Source organism: Myotis daubentonii, chromosome 18 (genome assembly GCF_963259705.1).
Source record: "Myotis daubentonii chromosome 18, mMyoDau2.1, whole genome shotgun sequence".
NCBI classification, from domain to species: Eukaryota; Metazoa; Chordata; class Mammalia; order Chiroptera; family Vespertilionidae; genus Myotis; species Myotis daubentonii.
The window spans coordinates 2,992,018-3,012,200 of NC_081857.1; the positions used below are offsets into that span (position 1 = coordinate 2,992,018).

Genomic DNA, 20,183 nt, shown 5'->3' on the forward strand with positions numbered 1-20,183 from the left:
CAACAGGAAAATAAAGGAACGCGAGGGAAGGGACCCTCCTGCCCCGGCTCAGCCCCCATGGCCTCTCCAAGGACAAGAGGACCCAGAGGTGGAGCCCAAGATGGACTGAGCCCCTGAGAGCAGCCCCCCCCCCCCCAGCTGCTGCCCGCCTTTCAGAGCTGAAAGGGGCCGCTGGGTTCCCCAGACCAGGGCGAGGGCGGGCTTGCTGGCCGCTCAGGTGGGGGCAGGGCTGCTGCTTCCAGCGCTGGGAAGGGGGGCAGCCCTTCCTCTCCCTCCTCCTCTCCCGCCCCTACACTCTGAGGATGGAGGGAATGAGAAGCAGGAGATTGATAATCAGCCCCATTATTACCAGCATTATATGTAATTATAGCAAAACCTCACTCATTTGGATCAATTGAGAGAAAAATCCGTCTAAATTCCTGACAACTTGGCAGATTACTTTTAAATTATAATTTTATTGCTTCTAAGTAACACACGTGAAGAGTTGCGTTTCAAGTACCACAAGCTAATGGTTATTAAGTGGGGATTTTATGAAATCTGCTTTAAAAGACTCTTTTGTAATTAAGACCCCGTTAATATGCTAATGACACTCCTGCTATGCTTTTTAAATTGCATGAAAACAGATGCAATTTAAATAGGCTCAAGACTTCTACAATCTCATTTGCTTAACAAACCTTTGGGGGGTGGTATTCTTATTATTTATTTATTTTTGGCGAATGAGAAAAAACAAACTAGTTCATGCCATGATGATGTAACCACGGCTCCAAGTTAAGTACGTCATAAATTAATAAGGCCACGCTGCTGGGGGCGAAAGCCAGGCTTTGGGGGCTGGAAGAACCACTACGTTTTATAGACAAGGATCCCAGAGAGGCTGCCGACCTGCTTGCAGCCACACAGGACGCAGCAGGGATCCCGGGCCCCAGGACCTAGCGCTTTTCACCCATGGGCGCTGCCTTACACTCACTCAGCAACTCAATTCCGTGCCATTAGTTTCCGTATTCTCTGGTTCAGCCAAACATATTTGTTGAGCTCCTACTAAGTGCCAGGTCCATGCTGGGCACTTCGCAGGTAGTGGACCCTGCTGGGCGCCACGGTCATGTCAGTCAAGATTCAGCCTGGCACAGAGCTGTCGGTGAGTCCGGACTTATCCCCGTTCTGTGAGGAAACTGGGGTTCGTGGTAAAGTGACCCTCCAGGGCTGGTGAGTTATTCTGGATCTAGATTCTGAGTGGAGTTCATGCAGTGGTCAGCGTTTCTGCATGTAACTCATGGCAGACTGACCCCCAGAGCCAAATGGTGAGCCTTGCTGGGACAGCCTTACAGTGTCCCTAATACACAAGAGGCACCGAGGAACAGGGGCGCCCCTAACCAGACACAGCTTTGTCCCTTTAACCACTTCTGAATACTGTACACCGTGTGCCAGTCGGGCCTCCTAGACACATGCCAGTGAGTGTTTGAGGCGTTTGCTGAGGGTGACCCCTTGTTCTTAGAATCCCTGGACAGCACTGTGTCCACACCCAGCTCTTGGACCCAAGACTTCACTCCCTCTGTCTATCTGACCCTGACCCTGTGGTCAGGTGTGCTCTCCGGGCTCTGAGCACAGGCTGTCTCCAAAGGACAACAGTCATCTTAAAGCACAGTGAGCGGGCCCTGGCCGGGCAGCTCAGTGGGTTAGAGCGTCGTCCCAATTGCCCACGTTGCAGGTTCGAACCCTGACCAGAGCACATATAAAAATCAACCAATGAATGCATCAAAAAGTGGAACAATAAATCTCCCATTCTCTCTCTCCCTTCCTCTCTCTAAAATCCCATATAATAAAAGGCTAATATGCAAATCGACCAAACGGCAGAACAACCGGTTGCTATGACATGTACTGACCACCAGGGGGCAAACGCTCAACACAGGAACTGCCCCCTGGTGGTCAGTGCGCTCCCACAGGGGGAGCACCACTCAGCCAGAAGCCAGGCTCATGGCTGGCGAGCCCAGCAGTGGTGGTGGTAGCCTCTCCCATCTCCGCGGCAGCACTAAGGATGTCCAACTGATGGCTTAGGCCCACTCCCCCCAGGCCTAAGCCATTAGTTGGACATGCTCAAGGGCTCCCAGACTGCGAAAGGGCACAAGCCAGGCTGAGGGACCGCCCCCCGCCGAATTTCGTGCACCGGGCCTCTAGTCAATCAGTAAATTTAAAAGCACAGTGAACAACGTCTGTCCACTGCAGTGCCACCATCGGGTAACGCACCCAGCGTCATCTGCTCTCAGGTTAAGACCTACACTCCTTGGATCCATTAAGTTAACTGAGGCCCGAGAAACATTTCCAGAAATAACTGATCTCCAAAGATCCTACAGACACCGAACCTGTAACTAGTTTGTACATCCCTTCATGCAGAGGATGGGCCTCAGGTCCCAGGGTCCATCCCACTATATGCCAAACGGCTGATTGACAGGCATTCCTAGGACAATCTAGGCCAGTGATGGCAAACCTTTTGAGCTCAGCATGTCAGCATTTTGAAAAACCCTAACTTAACTCTGGTGCTGTGTCACATACAGAAATTTTTTGATATTTGCAACCATAGTAAAACAAAGACTTATATTTTTGATATTTATTTTATATATTTAACTAGGGGCCCGGTGCACAAAATTCGTGCACTGGGTGTGTGTGGGAGGGGGGAGTGTCCCTCAGCCCAGCCTGCCCCCTCTCACATACTGGGAGCCCTCAGGCATTGACCCCCATCACCCTCCAATCGCAGGATCGGCCCCTTGCCCAGGCCTGACGCCTCCGCCAGAGGTGTCAGGCTTGGACAGGGGACCCCCATCTCCCCCTGATCACTGGCTCTGGCCCCCGCCCAGGCCTGAGGCCTCTGGCCCAGGAATCATGCCTGGGCAGGGGACCCCCATCTCCCTCTGATCGCTTGCTCCACCCCCCGCCCAAGCCTGACGTCTCTGACCCAGGCTTCAGGCCTGGGCAAGGGGACCATCATATCCCCCCAATCCCTGGCTCCGCCCCCCACCCAGGCCTGATGCCTCGGCCAGAGGAGTTGACCCTCATCACCCTCCGATCACCAATCACCGGATCGGCCCCTTGACCAGGCCTGAGGCCTCTGGCAGAGGTGTCAGGCCTGGGCAGGGGACGCCCAGCTCCCCACGGTTGCAGGCTCCGCCCCTGCCCAGGCCTAACACCTCTGGCTGAGGCATCCAGCCCAGGCAGCGGGAACCCGCAGCTGCAGCGGCCCCGCGATCGTGGGCTCCGCTTTAGGCCCAGGCAAGGGACCCCTAGCTCCCGGGACTGCCAGCTTCGACCGTGCCCAGCTCCCATCGCTGGCTCCACCCCTACTTCCTGCTATCACTGGCCAGGGCGGAAAAGGCACCTGATTCTCTGATCATGGCTGGGGGGCAGGGCAAAGGCGGCCCCAGGGCCACCTTTGCCCTGCCCCCCAGCTCTTAGCTCCCCCCTAGGTTTCTGATCACTGTCAGTGGCAGGGGGCTTCTTCCTGCTTTCCCTTTCACCTCCCTGCATTGTGCCTACATATGCAAATTAACCGCCATCTTGTTGGCAGTTAACTGCCAATCTTAGTTGGCAGTTAATTTGCATATAGCCCTGATTAGCCAATGAAAAGGGTATCATCATACGCTAATTACCATTTTTCTGTTTTATTAGATAGGAATGCCATTTAACAAAGAATGCCATTTAACAGGGGACCCCCATCTCCCCCTGATCACTGGCTCTGGCCCCCGCCCAGGCCTGAGGCCTCTGGCCCAGGAATCATGCCTGGGCAGGGGACCCCCATCTCCAAAAAAATGAGTTCGCGTGGCATAGGTTCGCCATCACTGGCCTAGGGTCTTCTTCCCTGCTGGTGACCTCTATCCTTTGCTCTGCTCCCCACACTCCTGGGGCTGAGGCCCTAACCCCTCCACGAGTTGCTGGCCTTTGACTGTGGCCAATAAAAGGGGGACAAAGGAGATATCGAGTCACAGAAACACAACCCCGGCAACCAGCCTGGAAGAAGCATCCCGTGTACTTATTAGGCACTTTCCCGGCCGCTCCTCTGACTCCTCGTAAGTGCTTTTTTAATTCAAGATCACAAGCCTTTCCATTTTTAGGTTCAGCTGTGGGGTTCTGGAATCCCGTCTGGGGTCTGAGTTGATCTTGAACCTGGACGCTCTGTCTCCCTTGCCTTCCCTCAGTCACAGCCTGTGATAAGGGGGCCAGGTTCCTGTAGACTGTGGGGGTTGGAGGTCCCAGGTCCCGGCTCTCTTCCTGCCAGATCTCCTGAGAGAAGGGGGTGAGTTATTCAAACATAACTGCCAGGAGCTGGTGCAGAACCCTCGTCTTTCTCACTTCGCTTGGTCAGCACCTGTGAGTGCGCAGCCCCACACCTCAGGACTAGACGACCTCCTCTAAGAAAAATCTACAAACAATATTCCAGCTGAATTTAGCACCATGGTCTCCGAATTTTCTGAAATGGAAAATGGGAACTAACTTTATTGTACATTTATAATTTTCCAGGCTTTATTTTATTGAATCCCAATGCTATACCCTGACCCTATGTGATGGGTATTGAGTTATTTTGCTGAAGGGGGAGAGGGGCTGTCTGTGACTTAGACCCCTCTCCTCTCCTCTTCCTTCACCCCAGGTGGCCCACAGAGGCTCAGGGGGACCCAGCTTGTTCATCATCACCCAAGGACATGTTTCCATTGATTTTTAGAGAGAGTAGAGGAGGGAAGGAGGGAGACAGAGAGAGAGAAACATTGATGTGAGAGAGACACATCGATTGGTTGCCTCCCACACTTGCCCCAACCAGGGCTGGGAATCAAGCAACCGAGGTACATGCCCTTGACCAGAATCAAACCCTGGACCCTTCAGTCCACAGGCCAATACTCTATCCACTGAGCCAAACCGGCTTGGGCCTGGGGAACCCAGTTTGAAGACCATAAAAAGCTACAGGTCCTGTTTCCCAAGTGTCCTCATCTGTAACTGGAGGGTCAGATGACCCTTCTGTCTGGCTTTGAAGACTCAGTCAGTGCCAGGGAAGCCAGGGAAGGGCTAGCATTGGGAATCCCTGGGAACAGTCAGAAACGGTCATAAAGTTCTCAGCAGGACCCCGGTGGCCGGCGAACTGCCAGGATATAGCACAGCCCGTGTGGGTAGCTGGCATGTCTCATGCGTTGACGACAGCGGGCGTTCACACCAAGACAGATCTGAGCAGTTGAGACAGAGGCCCTGTAGTCGGCAAAGACTCAGACGTTTACTCTCTGGTTCTTTACAGAAAAGATTTGCCGATCCTGCTCCAAAAGGTAAAATCGCGTTCCAGGTGTTAGAGCGAAGTGGGGTCCACCGGGAAAAGTTGGCTTTGTTTCATTAGCACCTGCAGGGCCAGGCCCCTGCCCCCACCCCGGGCATTTTATTCATTTGCTGCAAGTGTTCATGGTCAAAACAAAAAAGGTGCCTTACGACCCCGGAGTGAGCTGTGAGCATGCGGGGCGGCCTTGGGCAGGTGACTCAAGCTCCCCATGGCTGCACCTTCCTGAGTAACATGGGGTGAGAACAATATAGCCCCTCGCCTCCTGGGGTCCTTCAGGACGTGGAGATGCTGCATGTCACACCCTTGGACAAAGGTCTGGCACACAGTAGGGGCCTAATCAATGCAGGCTATTCTTTCGCTCTTGTGAAGGTCACCGAGCTGGGACCTGGGTCAGTCTCATGACAGCCACCCACCCCAGGCATTCGAGGAAATAGACTGACATTCCCCGGGCCTCACGCGTCCCACTTTCAACGGGCAGGTTCCTCTGGGAGCCCGGACGTCCCAGCCCCCGGCTGGTGGCCGGGACTCTGTGGACACACAGCTGCACAACCAGGGGCAGGAAGAGGCAGAGGGCTTCCGGCAGCTTCTCCCCGCTTGCTGCTCTGCTCTCTACCTCTTGGTAAGATTGTAAATATTTCAGAAAACAGTTTATACTAAATATGTTCCTTCCTAGATCTCATCCGTACAGAAGGCCCAGCCACCAACCACTTACTCCCACAGTATGTCCCTATCAGCCACCCACACACCTGGCATGCACACACACACACACACACATATACATATACATACATATGCACATACATACACACATGCACATGCATGCATGTGTACACATGCATGCATACACCACACACACAACCATCTCCAACTCAAGCTCTCCCATGTCCATTCCTGGGTGGAGAAGCAACTGTTCTCCAGATGCTCAGGGTCAGGACTCTTGCAAATCAGGAGGCCCCAGAAGAAGTCGCCAATTAACTCTCCAGAGGTCACGTGACCCAGGGGCCTGCTATGCTATCCTGCTATACTTTGCTTCCTGAGTCTGCAGCCAGAGGGCAGTGCTGAGGCTGCCGGATCCTGACCCCTGGGGCGGGCTCCTGACCCCTCGGGTGGGCTCCTGACCCCTCGGGTGGGCTCCTGACCCCTGGGGCGGGCTCCTGACCCCTGGGGTGGGCTCCTGACCCCTCCGGTGGGCTGCTGCCCGCAGCTCCCAGAGGAAGACCATGGCCCAGAGAGGCCGCCACAGGCAGCTCAGCGGAGCGCAGACTCTGCAGCCAAATGCCTGGTCCCACTCCCGGCTGTGCCTTCTGCCAGCTCTGGGGCCTGGCAATGCCCCCGTGCCCTCATCTGCAGGAGGAGCACGAAGTGGTGGCTCAGAGGGTCCTGAGGTAAGTGACCCTCCAGCACTTTCCTTCCTGAGTCTGCAGCCAGAGGGCAGTGCTGAGGCTGCCGGATCCTGACCCCTTGGGCTTGAGAAGAACTGAGAGCCTCCCCTCCCGCCTGCCCGCCTGCCCGCCTGCCCTGAGGATTACCCACAATTGGATGTGGGATTACGGGCTCGGGTGCCTTCTTCTTAGAGGTGACACCTGTCTCCTGAGACAAACAAATTTCATCCTGAGCAGCTGGCAAAGCCAGGACTTGGCTTTGAAGACAAGGGTTCTCGCCTCGGCACGGGCAGGCCGGAGGGGGGACATGGGCTTTTGTGGGCACTGCCACCCGCCAGCCACCTCCCTTTGGCCACCTGAGCGTCTGGTTCACTTCAGTGATGGGACGATGGTCTGACAGCAGGTGATCACAGCCCCGGACACAAGTCCAGGAGCCATGTCCTGAGGGAGATCTGCTTCCTGAAATCCCCCCACAAGTCCAGGAGCCATGTCCTGAGGGAGATCTGCTTCCTGAAATCCCCCCACAAGCCCCAGGAGCCATGTCCTGAGGGAGATCTGCTTCCTGGAAATCCCCCCACAAGTCCCAGGAGCCATGTCCTGAGGGAGATCTGCTTCCTGAAATCCCCCCACAAGTCCAGGAGCCATGCCCTGAGGGAGATCTGCTTCCTGGAAATCCCCCCACAAGTCCCAGGAGCCCGGAGGTTCCACCTGCCGGTACGCAGAGGGCAGAGGGCAGAGGGCACATCGAATGGGTGCCCCAGTGCCCCACAACTTCAGCACTGGGACCAAGGTGGTGGGCAGCTGCAGGTGCCACCCTCTCCAGCCCCTCGGTGTGCCCGTCCCTGCGGTGGCCCTGCTGCCTCCCTGCAGGCCCTCGGCAAACCTCCAGGCGGCACATCCTGGGCTCCTGTCTCAGCAGCCTCTTCCCTGGCCTAGCAAACACAACATAGCGACAATGAAACAAAATCACTGTCCCTCCCAGCCATGAGGAGGCAGCGTGGCATCAGAGGGGCAAGTAACCAACCAGGCGAGCCTTTCCCTCCAGCTCTGCAAACAACTCGTTTTCTCCCAGGCTGCCTTGCACCTGCGTTTCCTTCTATCTCAGACCGAATTGCGCCAAATACCGGAGTTCCCGCAGCGATGGCCACCCTGGCCGGCCAAGCCTGTGGGTCTCCGTGCATCTCCTTCTATTCCCCAGATTCCTAGTGCGTCCTTCTGCAGAGATGCTTGGTTTTTAAAATTAATTTGCATGTTAGTACTTCAGTACAATGGAGGGAATGCACATATTAACTTGTATTAAATACCCGATACGGACAGTGCTGCAGTAACTGCTTTTTCGGGCATTAGCATATGGAATTCTCACAGCAATATCCTAAGGGTGGGATTATAGGCTCCATTTTACAGATGAAGACACTGAGGCTCAGAGAGGTTCAATGTCTTGCTTAAGCTCACACAGCTAGTCAGTGAAAACTAGGAACCAAACTCAGTTTCTTCCTTCCTCCTTCCTTCCTTCCCTCCTTCCTTCCCTCCTTCCTTCCCTCCTTCCTTCCCTCCTTTCTTCCCTCCTTCCTTCCTTTCCTCCTTCCTTCCCTCCTTCCTTCCCTCCTTCCTTCCTTCCCTCCTTCCTTCCTTCCCTCCTTCCTTCCCTCCTTCCTTCCCTCCTTCCTTCCCTCCCTCCCTCCTTCCTTCCCTCCTTCCTTCCTTCCTTCCCTCCTTCCTTCCTTTCCTCCTTCCTTCCCTCCTTCCTTCCCTCCCTCCCTCCTTCCTTCCCTCCTTCCTTCCTTCCTTCCCTCCTTCCTTCCCTCCTTCCTTCCTTCCCTCCTTCCTTCCTTTCCTCCTTCCTTCCTTCCCTCCCTCCTTCCTTCCTTTCCTCCTTCCTTCCCTCCTTCCTTCCCTCCTTCCCTCCTTCCTTCCCTCCTTCCCTCCTTCCTTCCCTCCTTCCCTCCTTCCTTCCCTCCTTCCTTCCCTCCTTCCTTCTCTCCTTCCTTCCTTCCCTCCTTCCTTCCTTCCCTCCTTCCTTCTTCCTTCCCTCCTTCCTTCCTTCCCTCCTTCCTTCTTCCTTCCTTTCCTCCTTCCTTTCCTCCTTCCTTCCCTCCTTCCTTCCCTCCTTCCCTCCTTCCTTCCCTCCTTCCTTCCCTCCTTCCTTCTTCCTTCCCTCCTTCCTTCCTTCCCTCCTTCCTTCCTTCCCTCCTTCCTTCTTCCTTCCCTCCTTCCTTCCTTCCCTCCTTCCTTCCTTCCCTCCTTCCTTCCTTTCCTCCTTCCTTCCCTCCTTCCTTCCCTCCTTCCCTCCTTCCTTCCCTCCTTCCTTCCCTCCTTCCTTCTTCCTTCCTCCTATCACTATGTCAGATTGAAGGGATCCTATTTAAGTGTGAAGCATGGCTTTCTGGAAGGCTCTCTCACTCAGCCGCACCAACCCTTGGCCTCGTCCCTGCCGCCCGGCAGGCACACGGATGCACATCGAGGCCCGAGGTGCTCTGAGCCTGCAGCCAGCACCCAGGGCGCCATCAAGCGGCCCCCCTGAACTGTGGACCAGATCTTCGTTCTCCAGCCTTCATCTCCGCTCTCTCCCAAACCCTCCTCCTTCAGCCCTTTTCACCCCAACTGTCCCAGCGGGTCTCCTGGGCTTTCATGAGGCCTGGGCCTCACAGACTCGGGCCCCAGGGGTCTCAGGGGTTGGCATGTTCTTCAGACACCTGAACTGGAGGCAGCGGAGAAAGGGCTGCTGGCTGTGGGTGGGCCCAGGTTGGAGCTGAGAAGGCGTTTCACACCCAGGCCGGTGACCCAGCTGTGAACCAGAGATCGGATGTCCAGGCCGCAGCCTTGGGCGCCACGCTCACTGGGCCGTCACGAGACTGGCCCCAATCACCTGAACTCGACCTCTTCCAGGATCACAGCCACAGCCCACACCCCTGCGTCCAGGCGGCCACCGCCCACCATGACGGGCGTCTGCGTGATGAGCCCACCCCACCCAAGGGGCAACGACCATGTCGCATGCACATCTGTATCCCGGCGCCTGACAGCGCTTGGCTCAGAACCACCACCTGTGCCCCTGGACGCACGGGCAGCCCCGGGCCTGACGCCACCAGGAAGGACCACTGCACCTGCCCACGAGCGTCCTGCCCAGCGCAGCGCGGACGAGCTGCCCGCCTGCCCGCAGGGAGTCAGGAGAGCAGGGGCTCTTCCTCCTCCAGACTGGATAAGAATTTCTGCTTTGTCCTGCCTGCCAGCAGCACGGGCAGGACAGGAGCTCCAGGGCCCGGGGCAGGCCTGCCGCCACCAGCTGACGGGAGAGGCCAGCCGGTCAGCTGTCCGTTCCATTCACTCAGGCCGGGCGACTGTCAGGGAATCCCGGGCCTTGGGGAGTGTGCCTCAGGGATGGGTCGCCAGCCAGCCCCACCCCAGGGAAGTGAGGGCAGTGACCCTGGCTGGGAACTGGGGACAGCAGGGGAGCGACCAGGGCGATTAGCAAAACAAAAGGCAAGAACACAGGAGGGACAGCACTGTGCAAATTAAAGCTCCTGTTTGCTTTTAGAAATCTACTTTTCAATACAGCAAGCTCTTGTTCTGAAGTGTCCTGGAACCCTTAGCAGATGCGGTCCTTCCCTCTCCCCTTCTCCTCACTGCGAGCTGGGTGTTCTTTAACTCTCCACTTCACATACACACACACACTCACTCACACACACTCACTCTCTCACACACACACACACACACACACTCACACACACTCACACACACTCACACACACACACTCAATCTCACACACTCACACACACACACTCACACACTCAATCTCACACACACACTCACACACACTCACTCACACACACTCACTCTCACACACACTCTCACACACTCACACACACACTCACACACACTCTCACACACACACACTCACTCACACACACTCACTCTCACACACACACTCAATCTCACACACTCACACACACACTCACACACTCTCACACACTCACACACACTCACACACACTCTCACACATTCACACACACACTCACACAAGCACATGCCGCTGCAACAATGTGCAGCTTCCAGCTGGTCTCCCATGTGCAGACCCGCATACGCTCCCCCGTGCTCTCACTCGGATGTGCAAAAGCACCATCACCCACGGCCATCTCTCCCCTCTCTCGTGCACACGCACACTGACACGCAAGCACAGTGCACATGCATGCACACATAAAGGATTCAATACTAATCCCGTGAGCGGTCCCCCGTGTCCCCTCCATCTCCCCCAGGACAGTCCAGAAGGTGCCACACTCACCGCCAAAGCTGGTGGGGAACTTCATGAAGTGAGGATAATTCCCGTACATGTTTACTCTCCACTCATAGTCCTCGCTGCCGGGTCTCTGAAGATCGCGGCTCCCCGCCCCAGGCACGGCCGTGCCCTTCAACTCGGGCGCCCAAGAGTGGTCGTCGCCACCCCGCACCCGGCTGCGCGGGCTGGGCCAGCCCTCGGGGATTAGCCAGGAATCCGCCTCTCCACTGGGGCGGCCGCATAGCGCGCTGGAGCCGCCCGGCAGCTGGTGCCTGTCAGTAATCACGCATAATGCCGCCGCCGCCGCCGCTGCGCCCTGAGATCCTGTTGCTGGTTTGATTAACTCCGCTGGGCTGCAGCGCTGCTCCCAGCTCCCTGCCGTCCCGGGGGTCCTCCTGGTGGCGCGATCTATTATCCAGGAAGGATCGATGTGTGACCGCCCCACCGCAGGTCAGGAGAGGGGGGAGGTGGCAGGGGATGGAAGACTCTTTAGGTGCCTTTTCCTTGACTTGCACCCACAAAAATCAATGGGTTTTATTAAAATGCATTTTCTCAGTTCGGCTGCTCTGTGTCCGACGCACTTGCGATAGGACCTGAGAGCAGCTGTGGGAGGGGCAACGATGGGAGCCGGACTAGAGCCTCCCCGGGTCCCGAGGGCTCTCCTGAGCGGCCGAGGCACTGGCTCTCACAGGGGAAGTGAGACAAGGGCAGCGGGGGCTCTCGCTCACCTCACACAGGGGTTGTTCACTGACCTTTCCCTGGATGGTGCTCACCTCCACCCCGTCAAAGCGCCGAGTCCTCACTGACACAGACACTCCCTTGGGTGGGACCAACCCACAAGTCAAAGTCCAGGTACCCCTTAGGCGTCTGGCCTGGGATGCAGCTTTCCTGACCAGCCACCACTCAGCCTATACTTGACCACCTCCAATGAGGGGGGCTTCCTCCTCTCCCACTCCATTTCTGGGCAGTTCTCACCATGAGAAAGGGCTTTATGGAGCTGAGATCTGCCCCTGCCCCTGCAGCTCCTGCCCACAGGTTCCAGGCACCTCCCTGGAGCCACACAAGAGACACTGGGGGTTTGTCACGGCGGGTTCTTCTGCAAATTCAGAGACAAACCTCATGCCCGCAGTCTATGTCCTCCTGGCACACTCGTCTCTTCACGTCCCACTGTTCCTGAGCGCCCAAAGGCACTGGCGACCCCTCCTTTCTCTGTGCTGCACGTTAATTCACAGAGCTGCCCGCCCTCCCCGGGGAAGCAGGGTGCCCCGACTTGTATGTGACGTTCCAGCGACGGGGCCACCCTTCTCCTCATTCAGTGTGTGTGTGGGCAGGGCCATGGGGGCGCTGTCAGGCCCGCATGGGGTCAGCTGAGCCTTGACACTGGAACAAGGATCCGAGGGTTTCTCCTGCACGGCCTTGGACAGAGCGAGCCAGGGAGGGAGGTCAAGTCAGGGCCCCAGAGGAGAAAACCAAGACTCCAGGGCTAGGAGGACCCAGGACAAGTGAAGAGGTAAGAGCCAGAGCAGGGACGACGTCAGGGGCGTTAGCCCCACAGTTAACGCCTGTCAAGCAAACCTGACACCCCAGGTCTGTCTACTTAGCCACAGTCTGCCCCAATTCCTGGGCATTGGCTCAGAGGCCAGCGTGCACCTCCCTCGCTCCTTTGTCATGAAATCCGGGTCCCCACGCACCCTCCCATCATCCGGATCCAGCTGTTTCCTCTAGTCTGTTTCTTATGCCTCCCCATCCCATGGCTTCTGAGGATCCTGAGCCGCCTCCCATAGTTCATCCGACTCATGGGTAAAATGCTGAAAGGACACAGCAAGGACCACGTCTTAGAGCCCGCCACCGCTATGTCCACTCGCCAGTGCGGGGCCCTGTTCTGCCATGTTCCCTGGCCTGGCCTGGCCTGGCGAGGTTGGGTCCATAAAGAAAGCACCAGCGCAGAAGCCAGCGGCTAGACGCGAGTCCCAGTCCACCGCTGACCGCCTCACCACACTGGCCAGTTCCCCAGTCCCCCACGCGGTGACCGCATGGGTATGTCTTGAGGATCAAATGAGTCCACACCTAGAACCACCTAGAATACACCAGAGCACAGCAAATGCGTGCACGCTCTTTCCATGATGATGGTGCTGACGTACACGCCTTATCTCCTTTTGCTCATCTGTAACCTGTCCGAGCAGGACTGGACGATTCCAGAGCCTCCTTCGCCCTCAACTTCAACTCGAATGAATCCAGCACCCATGGCACAGCGGCCCATTCTCCCCACGGAGGTCTCAGAAACACGTGTCTTAGTGACGCACAAACCACGTTTCCAGCGTTCACCCGGCAAGGGCGGAAGCACGCTGTCCCGGCACACGTGGCCTTTCGGTGAACAGGTGCTGCAGGGCTTCCCGGACTCCACGCCAGCCTTTCACTCGGGCTCTCCAGGGCCTCGTCCGAGGGCAATGTCACCATGACCTGCTTGGTGGTGGGCTCGGTCTTCTTCCTTTTGATAGGTGAGGTGCGTTTTCACAGAATGAAGCCAGATTCCTCAGCCTCGCGTGGAGACACCTCCCGTCCTGGCCTCTCTGGCAAGTGCTCTGGGACAGCCACCCCCAGGCCCACGGACACACGGCTCTACCTCTCCAGCCCGTGACCTTGGCGAGCGAGCTCACTCGCCACGGAAACACCCACGCCGCCACCTCCCTGAGGTTCCTGGGTTTCCTTTTGGTTTCATGACTCAGGCGTGATGATGGCTGTGCATGTGTTTTGTTGGGGGTTGGTTCGGGGTTTCTGTTTGTTTTAGACTGTAAGGAAGTCATACTCTCTTGGTTTTCTCTCTTCCCTTTCTCGGTCAGTCCCTTCTGGTCTGGATGCTTCGCTCAAGGTGGGAGCACTGTTGGTTCACTCCAACTTCTGGTTCGTTGTTCATGCCATTGGCCTTGTCCCTCCTGTGCCCCCACACCCATTGTTTTCCCACATAAATGCTAGAAACGCTAGTAGGTGCTCGACAAAAAATTTTTCATTAGGAAATGCTCGATGTGCTTATCCCAGAGCCTCCCTTGTGACACCTCCCATCTGGCCTCACAGCCCATAACAAGCCGCGAGCTCTGCGAAGGCCAGGAAGTCTGACTGCGGCTTTGGTCTTTAATCTGCACGTTCTGCATGGCACCACTGTGTCTTGTCCCAGACCATTGTTGACATAACAACGTGATCCTCCCAGAAGCGGTTCCCAGGCCGCCCCCGGCATCAGTCACTCGCTGTCTCCAGCTGTTGCTGAATTCTCACGCGGTGTCAATGGACAGGCCAAGCAGACGGTCCCCGGCCGGATGACCACGTTCACTTACAAGGATGCTGGGCTCATGTCTGTGGGGTCCTCCGATGACCTAGTCCTCTCAGACACCACGCTCTGCTTCTGTCGATGCCATCCGCGTCCGGTGAGCACGGAGGTCTGCCTGCATCTTCACTGGTGTGTTCAATGCAGGGGCAGCCTGATACGTTACCCTGGTAACTATACCTTCACCGCTGGTCCCATTCCTGGGTTCATTGTTTTGCTTTGGACCAGGGGCGATAGAAGATAATATTTTGCAGCAAACGTGAATGAAAAGCAGAGTCATCGATTTGATAATGGCCAGCAGGCGTTAGAGGCAGTATCTCCACAGCATTGACAGACTCCTGGCCTCCATGTGAGGTGCTCGGCCTGGGCACCGGAACGTCAGGGTTTGATGGGCTTCCCCAAACACTGAACTTAAGCCGGGCAGACGTAGCAGCTCATGTTACAGACGAGGAATGAGAGACCATGCTGTGAGGGGGAGAAGGCAAGAGGCTACTCAGCCAAACTCGACTTGGGTTGTGATCTCTCCCAGCCAGGACGTGGCAGAAATGGGTATGACAGCCAGGCCCCACTTGCTCTCAGCCACTGTGTCTGTCACTAAGCAGTGATCCTGCTGTTATTCATATGTTTCTATTATATATGTGGGTGCCGGGGTCTATAAATCGCTGTTCCTCTTTTCTGGCATTCATTCATTTGCTCACTCATTCAGTTACCATTCAGCCAACACGTACAGAGAGCTTCTTGCATGTCAGTCCCTGGGGACAGGCTAAGGGACCAGACACACCAAGGCCCTGGCCTCAGAGAGCGTGCGCGGTCGGGGGAGGAGATGGACAGCAGCCCATAGGCACAGACACAGACACATCACTGCACATCCCATACATGTGTGCCAGGAAGGGAAATAATTGGATGAGACGAGAGACTATGGCAGGGAATCTAATTTAAATGGAAAGGTCAGGGCAGACTTCTTTGAGGAAATGACAGTTATGCTCAGGTGGAAAGGATGAGTAGGGTTGAGTCTGAGGGGGAGTGGACCAGGCGGAGGTGCAGAGGGCCTGACGGCCTGTGGAGGGGACGATCTCGGTGCATTCGGGGGGCCAGCAAATGTTCAGGTCTCCCCTCCAGAAGAGGAGCCGTCAGCAGCTGCTGGGGCCATAGTCTCACCACCATTCTGTGTCCACGAGGCCAGTCAGCTCTGCGCCACTGAGAACCACGCTGTCTGGCTTCGTCTCCCCCTCACGTGCTGGTCAAAGTCAGATGACTTGCCATTACCCAGTGGTGACCCCAGGACCCTCCTCACGGGGGTGTTCATCCCGCTCTTCTGCTCAGGGTGGCCTCCCTCCCTCTGCTCTGTGTCCAAGTCCCACCCGGGCCCCAAGGCCATTCTCAGGGGCCTCAGGTGGGCCTCTGGGAGCACTCTGTCCCTGAGGCGCCCACAGTCTGTGGCCGGGCCCCACCCGGTCACCCCACATGCTCTTCCTTGGACTGTCATCGCGAATGCACCTGAGAGCCCTCTTACTGAACAGCAAGCCGCGGGTGCCAGTCATTTTTGTTGCCCAACAGCCGTCACAATAGAGTCTGACACAGAATAGAAATCCTGTACATGTGTGACTAATGAATGAATAAACGCTCATTGATTGTGCGGAGATCTCCAAGGCCACTCGTGGGGGGAGTGTCCCTAGGTGCCCGCACGTTGTACAGCCCACGTGCCATTTTCACGGGCGCCTTCTCCTGGAATCACAGGTGCTTGTGTGGGCAGGCTCACACTGGCGCAGGCGCGGTACATCCGTCTGGGCGGCTGAGGTCCTCGAAGGACAGAAATGATTCGGAAAGAGTGCTGGCTGGCGGTGAGCAAGCCTGCTCAGCCGGCAGGAAGAATGGGGCCGGCCCTGGCCGGGTGGCTCAGTTGATTAGAGTGTCATCCCATACACTGAAAGGTTTCAGGTTCGATCCCCAGTCAGGGCATAAATGGGAGGCAACTGCAATCAATGTTTCTCGCTCACACCTCTCTCTCTCTCTCTCTCTCTCTCTCTCATCAATAAACATGTCTTCGGGTGAGGATAAAAACAGAGAGATTTCCACGAGGCCTGAGATGTGTCCAAAGATGCACGCTCTGTCTACCAGGCGCCACCAACAGCTTTGCCACCAGGGGTGTTATCGTCAGAGCTATTTGCTCATCACCAGTGAGCTCCCCTGAGGTGTGGCCCCCACTTGTCTGCACATTCGAAACACCCTGGAAGCTTCAAACATGCCGAGGCCTTTGTCCACTCCCAGAGGTGATTCCGTTGGTCCGGGGCTGTGGTCAGGGTTTCGGAACTGTTATCAGAGCCCACGTGACTCTGATGTGCAGATTGAGGGGAGAGAACCTTCCTACAACAGGACGCTGGGAAGGGTCCATCCACAGAAATGAGAACCGCCTCCTGCAGCGAATGCCTGACTCCCGGGTGCTCTGGTTGCTGCCTTTCCCTATCTAACAGCTACGACATGAACTGTTCTGGTCATTTCACCCTCCCTTACAGTCATGGGCACACTAAGCTTTCGGCTGGATGGTTTCTGGTATGGGGATGACTGTTTATTCATATCCCTGCCAACAGCTGCTTAGGACGAATGACCATCTTCATGCCCCAGGAACATCACAGGCTCCAAACCAGAAGAGACCTTCTCACGGCCATGGCTCCGGACTGCATCGACAATCCCGCCCCCCCCCCGCCCCGCCCCCTAGGAGCCCTGCCGACTATGGCTTTAACCATTTTGTTATGCTGGTAGTGGCAGCTCCCTCAATGCAGAAGTGACCCGGCCGGCTTATGTCAGGTAAAAGCCCTGAATGCCACTCCAGGGCTCTGCAGAGGCTGAATCAAGAGCTGAGCCAGGCCAGGGAGGCAGTGCTAGAGGACGGGCAACAATGGATTGTTTGCTGTTGTGACATAACCGTGGTTGTTAAGAATTCAAAGGAGTGTGCTGTCTTAATCTTTCTGACAATTGATAGGAAACAACATTCAACAAATTAGGGAAACCATCTCCAGGGTAAAACAACGAGAAGGATGTTTTGGATTTGACTTATCCACGTCATCTTCCTGGCTACCCAGCCTGTCTGGGTTGCAGGAATTCTTTTTTATTTTTCTCTGTTTGTTTTTTGCAGCCTGGTTGCTTGCTGCCGTGTCCAATGTCTGCATTCACTGTATCCCATCCCTGGAGCTGCTGCCAAGGCTGACGCAAACACAGTCCAGCAAACGCAGTTTCACCTAAAACTAATCTCATAGATATGAGATGATAGAAATAGCAGTGGGAATGTTAGGAGCAGAAAAAGAATATTAGGGACTAGCTATCCTATATAATAAAAGCCTAATATGCAAATCGACCAAACGCCAGAATGACCGGTCACTATGATGTGCACTGACCACCAGGGGGCAGATGCTCAATGCAGGAGCTTCCCCCAGCCCACAGGCCTCAGGCCAGCCAAGGCGGGTACCAGCGGGTCCCCGCCCCCACCCCTGCCCAGGGGAGGGGGGGAGGGTGCAGGGCTGGCGAGCAGGCTGCACCAGGCTGGCCAAGGCATGTGCCAGTGCGGGGGGGGGGGGGCCTGTTGCCATGCTGGTCACCCCACAGATGGCACTGATCACAGGCCAGGCCTATAGACCCTACCTGTGCATGAATTTCGTGTGCCCGGCCCCTAGTAATTATAAGAAATATTAATCAAGCTCTGTTAACCGTGATTGTTTTGTTTTGATTAAAGAAAGCACATTCTAACCTGTCTGGGAGTTGTGCACCCCAGGGACATGGGAGTCAACCTCAGAATGTGGTCCATTCTCACCCGAGAACTGCCTGTTATCATGGAAGATTAACAACTTGTTGCCCAAACAATCAGTCCCGCCTCAGCCTGCATTGCCTGTAATCTGTAGCCATTAAGCCCATTCTTATCCTTTTGCCTACTTCCCCATATAATCTTTGTCCTACCCAATATAAGCTACTGGCTTATGGGAGGTGCAGAGCAGTTTTTGTGGATGACCTGCTGCTCTCCATGCTGCCGGCAGGATTGGAATAAATATTTAAAAAGAAAGAAAGACAATGGGAAACTGCCTCCCAGGATCATTCCAAGGGACCAATCGGGCTTACAACACGGGCTCATGACCCCAAGAAGCTCTTGCCTACAGAGTGGGGTGAGGCTGTGTGCTGTGTGGACTTGCTGTACATTAGCTCCAGGTTTGCTGGCGTGGTGTTCCCAACATGCCATGCTCACACCGCCCCTCTGCCCTCAACAGCTGATGCATCAAAGAACCACCTACAGGCCTTTTCCTCTGTCAATCTTCGCTACAAAGAGCTAGTACTTCCACCGTTCTCCAAAAAACTTGCTTAAATATCTGTTACAGCACAAGTTTCATTTGCCTTTGTATCATAACCGGTTGCTAAACTGGAATGATTTTCTTGAGTGCAGAGAGAATCTCGTATTCATCTCTACGTTATCAAAGGATCTAGCATTTTGCCTTGTACACAGTAAGCACTCGATAAATGCTCATTGCATGGATGCTCATTGCATGGATGCTGAGATTACAACTAAGAGCAGGACAGGCTTCATCCCTGCTCTCATGGAATGAGTTTAAGGGTAACTTACAACTACCTTTAGCGTTGAACTCAATGTTGTCCTAAACCTTTCAAGTTTGAAGGAACACTTACATGGACAGCTCCATCTCTTGGTTACCAGTCCAATCATGATCATAAAATCATAGACAACTCACCTGCCGCTGCAAAGCCAGGGGAGCCCTCAGGACACAGAGCAACTGTGATCACACTGAGAAGGAGAACAGGGCTGAGGCCAAAGGGAGCTATCTGGTCCTTCCAGAGAGGCGCCCGCCGTACAGACATGGGACGCTCTCATGCAGGTTGCGTCCAGACCCAAGAGGCCGCAGCCAAAGAGGCTGGTGTCGCCACTAGACCCCGGGAAGGCCTGTACACGTCCCCCAGGCGGAGGGAGCAGTGCTGGAGCAGGGCCCAGCCCCCAGGACCAGACCACTGTCGCCGGATGCTGCTGAGCAGACCCACACGGAGCCGGCTACTGGCTGGATGCAGGTGGGGATTTGGAGGCCGCAGCCCAACGGCGCACAGGCCACGCGATCTATTTTCGGGGAAGAGGCTCTAAATATACCCCAGTGCCCGCAGGAGGCAGATTAAGGTCCTGGCAGCTGAGAAGGGTGGGGCCGAGGGGCAGAGGAGCCTCACCACCAGCCTGGGCGCAGCCCCAAGGCCTGGCCACTTGTGAGCTCTATTTACAGGAGAGCACGTGTCCGTTATATTTGACTGGGCCTGGGGCCTGGGCTTCGGATGGCAGCAAAGCCACGACTGTCCTCTGCCAAGACCCCCTGAGCAAAGCGTGTAGATGCCACAAAGGACCTGTTGTGTCCCCAGGCATCGGTGCCATAGGGAGGCCCTGCAATCATGTAAGCCACAGCAGTGACCTTTCCCGTGTGTGACACCTGGTCGTCTACCAAGGCTTTTATTTATAAACAGGGTTGAGATATCGTTCGCAGCCAAATCCAAGGGGCGCAGTCAGAAGGAAGTGGGCAGTAAGCCCGTGAAGACTTCTCTGGCTGCAAAGGTTTGCTCTGGAACGGGGAAGGCCTTCGAGTTCAGCCAGGACATTGTTGTCCTGTCGCCAAGAGCCCAACGCCATATGGCGCCTCTGTTTCCAGGCAGGGCATCCCGAGAGGCCAGGAACGATGGGAGCTGCACCCCCGCCAGCATCGGTGACTGTCCAGTAGCCAAAATGAACAGAAAGAGCTAGAGAAGGAGACAGAGGTGACTGGGGGCCAGGGCCGGAGTTGTGGCCAAGGCAGGTCAGAAAGCTGAAATGTTTGGCCATATCAGAGCTTGAGAAATCTCTAGTCAGTGTGTTACATTAGGGTTAGGAGAGCTACCAGACCCAGT

At 55.8% G+C, this 20,183-nt stretch overlaps 1 protein-coding gene and 1 long non-coding RNA gene across 3 annotated transcripts in view; one reads left to right on the top strand and one right to left on the bottom strand.

The window, feature by feature from the left end:
- RXRG (retinoid X receptor gamma) overlaps window positions 1–12,901 on the bottom strand; it is a 38,887-nt gene extending 25,986 nt beyond the window's left edge. Inside the window, exon 1 of one of the 2 annotated variants that reach the window (XM_059673988.1) lies at window positions 12,643–12,901. Coding sequence is in view for 1 of the 2 variants with exons in the window: in XM_059673987.1 (XP_059529970.1) it covers window positions 10,958–11,006 (49 nt within the window). In the remaining variant the exon portion in view is untranslated. Of the gene's footprint in view, window positions 1–10,957; window positions 11,641–12,642 lie in introns of those variants that run through there. The other variant, XM_059673987.1, reaches the window with a different exon arrangement.
- LOC132220664 (uncharacterized) overlaps window positions 1–20,183 on the top strand; it is a 747,794-nt gene that overhangs the window by 129,918 nt on the left and 597,693 nt on the right. The window lies entirely within an intron of this gene.